This window comes from Trypanosoma theileri (genome assembly GCF_002087225.1).
Source record: "Trypanosoma theileri isolate Edinburgh chromosome Unknown TM35_Tth_90_V1, whole genome shotgun sequence".
Classification (NCBI taxonomy): domain Eukaryota; phylum Euglenozoa; class Kinetoplastea; order Trypanosomatida; family Trypanosomatidae; genus Trypanosoma; species Trypanosoma theileri.
Genome location: NW_021639932.1, coordinates 21273 through 28193, shown reverse-complemented (window position 1 = coordinate 28193; position 6921 = coordinate 21273). Strand labels below are relative to the sequence as shown.

The 6921-nt window shown below is 42.5% G+C and overlaps 4 protein-coding genes across 4 annotated transcripts; all 4 read left to right on the top strand.

The window, feature by feature from the left end:
- Window positions 1–1105: 1105 nt before the first annotated feature.
- On the top strand, window positions 1106–2374 carry TM35_000901110 (uncharacterized protein; the record flags this gene model as incomplete). The annotated part of the gene is made up of 1 exon (XM_029031485.1): window positions 1106–2374. One exon carries the CDS (start codon window positions 1106–1108, stop codon window positions 2372–2374), a length of 1269 nt encoding a protein of 422 aa, XP_028877230.1.
- Window positions 2375–2928: 554 nt separating this feature from the next.
- Window positions 2929–3858, top strand: TM35_000901100 (uncharacterized protein; the record flags this gene model as incomplete). Its single annotated transcript, XM_029031484.1, has 1 exon — window positions 2929–3858. One exon carries the CDS (start codon window positions 2929–2931, stop codon window positions 3856–3858), a length of 930 nt encoding a protein of 309 aa, XP_028877229.1.
- A 660-nt stretch (window positions 3859–4518) lies between these two features.
- On the top strand, window positions 4519–5778 carry TM35_000901090 (uncharacterized protein; the record flags this gene model as incomplete). Its single annotated transcript, XM_029031483.1, has 1 exon — window positions 4519–5778. One exon carries the CDS (start codon window positions 4519–4521, stop codon window positions 5776–5778), a length of 1260 nt encoding a protein of 419 aa, XP_028877228.1.
- A 551-nt stretch (window positions 5779–6329) lies between these two features.
- On the top strand, window positions 6330–6920 carry TM35_000901080 (uncharacterized protein; the record flags this gene model as incomplete). The annotated part of the gene is made up of 1 exon (XM_029031482.1): window positions 6330–6920. A coding segment is annotated over one exon (591 nt), but the record flags the coding sequence as incomplete, so codon positions are not given.
- Between the last annotated feature and the right edge of the window lies 1 nt (window position 6921).

The following is a 6921-nucleotide window of genomic DNA, read 5'->3' as shown; positions in this document are numbered from 1 at the left end:
GCATCTACTGAAGCTGATGGAACTGGGAGTGGTGGTGTGGGAGTTTTCCAGGCAAAACAATGAATTTAACTCAACGAACACAACAAATAACTCTACCATTCACAATACACCCAATAATGATGAGGGATCAACAACAACAACACTTCCTCCTGAACTCACAAACAACAAGAAGGGTGATGCAGACAGCAGCAGCAGTATCAGCAGTTCTGTGTGGGTGCGTGTGCCACTACTGATTGTGGTTACACTGGCCTGTATTCTTGTGTGCTGAATGTAATGGTAGTGGTGTGACTCAGGTCATCCTTTGTTTTCTTTTCTTTTTTGCATGCATCCCTACAGTCTAACTAATCTTCCACCTGTTGGGATTCTCTTCTTTTTTGTGCTTCTTAATGTTAATGTGTTTTGTGTGTTTTTGCTCTCTCTACGTGTTTATCCTATAATTATTATTATTGCTACTCCATTGTGTGTGTGTGTGTTCTTGGAGACTCTCTCTGTGGGTGTGCACCTGGGCTTGCACTGTGATAATAATGATGAACTGCTTTTTGTAGTGAGAACGAAAAGAAATAATAATAACTGATGAATTTATATTTATAATTGCGTATATATGTACACATATAAACTTACACCCGTAGTTGGTGTATATTTCTGTGTTTACTAAGTAAGTGGGGCACAATTATTTAATTATCTTTACTTGCTTGTGGTGTGGTGGATCGTTGTGTTCTTTCTTACCTTTGGTTATGGTGATTTGCTTTCTGCATATTGAGGAAATAAAAACATATAAACGTTTCTTTTTAGAATTGAACATGGAATTAAGCTTGCCCAACGTGTTGTTTGTTGTGTTTTTTTTTTTTTGGTGTTGGTATTGCACTTGATTTGTTTGTGTTTTCTTTTTATTTTCTTCTCTTTGGATTATGTGTGTGGTGTCTCTTTATTTTTACTCTTTACTATTTGTGCAGATTGTGCTCTCTTGTGTGACTTGATGTTTTCTTCTGTCGTCTTTCTCCGTATGCGCTTGAATGTTTCTGTTAATTTGGTTGTTTCTCTTCTCTTTGCTTTTCTATTCTGTGTTTTTTAGATACTCCAATCAAGAAGAAAAACTCTTGCAATAATGAACTTGCACCGGGTGTTCTGTTTGCGTGCCTTGTTCCTGAGTGTTCTTGTCTGTGTATGTGTATCAGCTTGGGCGGATCCTACTCCTCAAACACACTCTGGTGTACTTCGGGGCTCACACGATTCTCCTCCTCTCCCTCCTCCTGCTGTCGCTACGTTAACGGCTGCACAAAAGGCTCTTCCAGGCGCTGCTGCTATTCCGGGTAGTCCACTTGGTCCTGGTGCCATTCCTGGTGTTCCAGGTTCTCACCTTGTCGTTGGTAAAAGTGGTGCTGGTTCTCCTACTGCACCTTTGAGTCCTCCGCACGGTACTGGAGTTCCTCGTGTTGGTGTTGATCCCTCTATCAGTTCACAAGGTCACCCGGGTGCTGGTACTAAATATAAAACCTGTGATCCAGGTTCTCTTGTTGGTGACTCTAAAAGGACTGATAGTTTATGTGTTCCAAATATTACTGCTCCTTCGAAAACTCCTGGAGCTGACGGTGCTTCAGGTGGAGGTGTTGGTGCTGCTGAAAGTAGTCCACCTCATCCTCTCCCTGGGATTGTTCCTCACCCCCGCGAAAGCACAGCTACTCTTAATTTAACTCTTCGCTCTCACGTTGATACTCCTCGTAATGGTACACCAAGTGCCAATGGGAAGCCAGGAGTTGACATTCTCAGATTTAACCCTGATGCTCATAAAGCAACTCCTAAGGCTCCAGGGATTCAACCTGTTCCTGCTCCTGTGGATGATCCAAAGCGTGGTGATTCTCTTAATTTAACGCTTCAGAAACAACCCGCTGCTGGTGTTGTTGACCTACCAAGTGTTAAGGCGAGGCCTGATGTTCCTTCCGGACACCAACCTCGTGTTTCTGGCCCAGTTAATCTCGATGCTAAAGGATTTCCTGGTGTACCTGATGCTGTTCATAATGTTGGTGGTGCTCCTACTGTTGCTATTAATCGTGGTCCTGCTCGTCTTCCTCGTGAAGAGGTTTCCCAGAGTAATGAAGAAGTGTCTGGCCCTACGAACACGCAACCTGAAGAGAATAATAATCAGGCAGAGAATACTGCAGCACCTGCACAGAGTGAATCAATAACGAACACCCCGAAGACACCCACTAAGGTGACGCCGCCGGCAATGCCAACAATACTGCAACCTCCTATGCCTGCAAAGAGCGAGACCAAACCACCCAAGAAGCGTAAGGCAGACAGCAGCAGTATCAGTTCTGTGTGGATGCGTGTGCCACTAATGATTCTGGCTGTGTTGTTCTCCGCTACCGTGTACTGAACGGTGGGACTCACTTGAGAGCAAATAATAATAATGGTTAAACTAACATAATCATAATTGCGAATATACCCCATGGGTGAAAAAACTAATAATCTGTTTACTTGCTTTCTCTTTTAATTCGAATTTCTTTTTCTTTTACTTTTTTGTGTGTGTGTGTTCATTTTTCTAATAATTCCATTACTTGGTTTTCCCGTTGAATGTGTGTGCAGAAAACTGGGCTGTTCTGCTCACTGACGGTATGCATTTCTTGCTAGTACACACAGATGTGTGTGTGCAGTAATTTAATATACATAAACTAGAGCCATGGAGTATTGTGTGTGTTTGGCTCTCTCTCTCTCTCTTATTTGGGTATTGTGTGGTCTTCTCTTTTCTTTTCTATTAATGGATACATATTATTATCATACAAGCGGAATATTCCTTTTTGTTGGTTTACTGTGCTGTTGTTGCTTCTCTCTCTATTCCACTGTGAGTATTTGTTGTACTGTGAGTATTTGTGTTTGTTTCTATCTCAGTTCTTTCTTCCTTGTATTAGTCTATTGAAGTAATCAACAACAATGGCAAAGACTGTAATGGTGAGGTGTTACCTGTTCTGTTTACTAACTCTTGCACTGTGTAGTACTTGTGGGTTAGTATGGGCTGATAATCCTAAGACTTCTGAGTCCAGTAATTGTGTTAATTATGTTGGATTTCCTCCTTTTTTTGTTAAGATTGATTCTTGCGATGAGGCCCGTAATGCTACTAAGGCTGCAGAACCCACAATACAGCGTTCACCTGGTAAACCGGGTCCCGATACTCCTGGTGATCATAGTGGGAGAGAAGTTAACCAAGTCACTACGAATTCGCATCAAGAGGAACAAGTACCCGAAAGTGATCATGAAGAGAATACCGTTAATTCTGAAACTGATATAAGAAGAGGAAGTCAGAATGTTGAGCAAACCCTAAAAGGAGACGGTACCGCATCAAGTAATCCGGGGCAAAATAATCCTCTTAGTTCCCCTGAGTCTGCAGAAGGCCGGGATATACAAGTAACTGAAGAGCATCCCCTTCCAGCTTCTCCTGTTTCTGATAGACAACAGTCAGGTGAAGCCCCTTCTGTATCAACACAAGCAAATAGAGAGAACCCAACAGTCTCAGAATCTGCACCTAATGGTGGCGAGCATAGGAGTCCTCATGAGAACACACCGCCACTGCAAGAACAAGAAGTAGGAAGTGCAACCACTCGGGGTTCACAAGTGGCACCCAACACTGATGAGTCATACGGGACAGGGAACAAACAGTCAACAACGACCTCTGACACTAACACTACTCCCAATAGTGAGGGATCCACCAGCACCACCACCACAACAACAACAACACTTCCTCCTGAACTCACAAACAACAAGAAGAAGGGTGATGCAGACAGCAGCAGCAGTATCAGCAGTTCTGTGTGGGTGCGTGTGCCACTACTGATTGTGGTTACACTGGCCTGTATTCTTGTATGCTGATTGTAGTGGTGGTGGTGTGATGGTGTGACTCAGGTCATCCTTTGTTTTTTCTTTTTTTGCATACATCCCTACAGTCTAACTAATCTTGCACCTGTTGGGGATTTTCTTCTTTCTTTGTTTCTTAATGTTAATGTGTTTTGTGTGTGTTTTTGCTCTCTCGGTGTTTATCCTATAATTATTATTATTGCTACTCCATTGTGTGTGTGTGTTCTTGGAGACTCTCTCTCTGTGTGTGCTTGGGCTTGCACTGTAATAATGATGAACTGCTTTTTGCATTGAGAGTGAAAAGAAATAATAATAACAGATGGATTTATATTTATCATTGTGTATTTATACATATATAGACTTACACCCATATTTGGTGTATATTTCTGTGTTTACTGGGTAAATTAGGCTAATGGTTAATATCTGTTTTGTTTTTTTGCTTGATGATTTTGCTGAGTCGTTGTGTGTTTTGCCCTGTATCGTATGATGATTGGCTTTTTTTTTCGTATTCTTACTGGGTTTACTTTGCTGATATGTTTTCTGTAACTGGTTTGTGTTTTTTTTACATTGTTGTGTTTCTATGTTGTCACTGTGTTTGGATTGCATTTTTTATCTCTCATATTGTTTTTCTTTTATCTAGTCCATTGCTTTTAAGCGAAACCCACTATAGCTATTATGACTGTGAGGGAAATGATGCGCCACGTGGTGTGTTTACTGGTTCTTATGGTGTGCTGCGCCTATGGGTGTGTGTCTGCTACTCAACCATCTAATGAACCTCAAGCTGAACGTCATAAGAATATGAATGATCTTCAGCGTAGAGGTGAGATTGAGGCTAATTTGACACAAAAGGGGATTACACCTGGTGTTCGTGTGGCTGGTGCTGTAAATCAGGATTCTCATCCTAATCGTGCTGTTCTTCAAGCAGGGGCTTCTAGTGCAGAGCAGCACGGTCCCGGTACACCTGGTGTTGATGATGTTGAAGGTGCAAACAATTACAAAGTCCATCCTGGTGTTGGTGGTGTTCCTCCCGTTAATTCCGATGGTGTTACTCGTGCTACACAGGATCAATCTCAGGACAGTCGTGCTGGTAGTGCACATGTTGAAGCGGGTGGAAGAAAAGCTTTATCTACTCCTCATCCTTCTGGTATTGTCCCTGGTTTCAAGAATGAGGAAACCCCTGCTCCTGGTGAACGTTTACCTTTATGTCCCTCATTTTCTAACACGAGTGGCAATGTTATTGGTGGAGTACCTGGTAAGGACGGTGTTACTTGTGCTCCTGGCGTTCCTGGCTCTGTTTCTCCTCTTCCCAGTGGTCCGTCTCCAACGTCTGAAGAGGTCAATGGTAATCTAAGTATTATCGTCAACAACGTTACCCATCCTAATGGTACAGCACTTGAATCAGAGCTTAAACCTGCGCCTACAGGTGCTGGACTGAAACCTTATGTTCCACCCAATGCTTCTGACCCTCCTCATGGTTCTAAATTTCCCGGTGTTTCTGGTGCTGTTCCTATTGTTCATAATAAACCTGATACTCCTGAATATCCTGGTGTGCCTGCTGCTGCTCTTCATGTTGGTAATGGCAGCAGTGAAGCGGGTCGTGTTCGCTTTTCTCGTCCTGTTACTCAGGCCACGGATGCTGATTCCCACAGTACTACAGATTCCTCGGATACTGCAAGCCCTCAAAATGGAGAGAATAATAATCAGGCAGAGACTACTGCAGCATCTTCACAGAGTGAATCAATAAGGAACACCCCCAAGACACCCACTAAGGTGACGCCACCAGCAATACCAACAATACTGCAACCTCCTTTGCCTGCGAAGACCGACACCAAACCACCCAAGAAGAGTAAAGCAGACAGCAGCAGTATGAGTTCTGTGTGGGTACGTGTGACACTACTGATTATGGCTGTGTTGTTCTCCGCTACTGTGTACTGAACGGTGGGAATCATCAGAGGAGAAAGAAAAATAATGTTACACTAACATAATCATATTTGCGTACATCCAATGGGTGAATAAACTAATAATCTGTTTACCAGCTTTCTCTTTTAATTGGAATTTCTTTTCTTTTACTTTTTTTTTGTGTGTGTTTTTTTTCTAATAATTCCATTACTTGCTTTTCCCGTTGTGTGTATGCAGAAAACTGGGCTGTTCTGCTCACTGACGGTATACATTTCTTGCTAGAACACACAGATGTGTGTGTGCAGTAATTTAATATACAAACTAGAGCCATGGGGTATTGTGTGTGTTTGTTTGGCTCTCTCTCTCTCTCTTATTTGGGTATTGTGGGGTGTTCTCTTTTCTATTAAGGGTACATATTATTATTATACAAGCGGTCTATTCCTTTTTTCTTGCTTTACTGTGCTGTTACTGCTTCTCTCTCTCTCCCACTGTGAGTATTTGTTGTATTGGTGTATGTTTGTTTGTTTTTATCATAATTCTTTCTCTGCCTTCTCTCTTGTATTAGTCTATTGAAGTAAACAACAACAATGACAAAGGCTGTAATGGTGAGGTGTTACCCGCTCTGTTTATTAACTCTTGTACTCTGTTGTGTTTGTGGGTTAGTATGGGCTGATAATCCTAAAGCTTCTGATGGCCTTATTAAACCTTCTACTGTTGGTGTTCCTTCTCTTGTTCGCCGTGCTATTCCTGCGGATGATAGTGCTGGGCTTGAGTTTGTGCCTGAAGAGGAGGACGAAGAAGGAGGAGGAGAAGATGCTGATTCTCTGTCTCTTGGTGCTAAAGCTAAGGGTTCTCAGAGTTCAACAGAGGAAGTTCATGGTGCGAACTCACTGACATCAAGCGACAAAGAAATGACTGAACCAGTAGCCGAAACGGAGATTTCCGATGGTTCAATTAGGGATAACGAAAGAAAAAACGTTATCAGTCAACCTCAGTCTTTGCAAACGGAGAGAGCTGTACATGTCCAAAATGAAGAAAATGCACAAGATCCACGGTTAGGTGAATCATCTGGCCAATCTTTGAACGCTGAGGATGGTTTAGCGAAGGTTGATTCTATTATGCCTTCCACAACCCCTGCTCTAGTTTCTCAAGCGCAAGAGGAACATAGAAGGGACGACT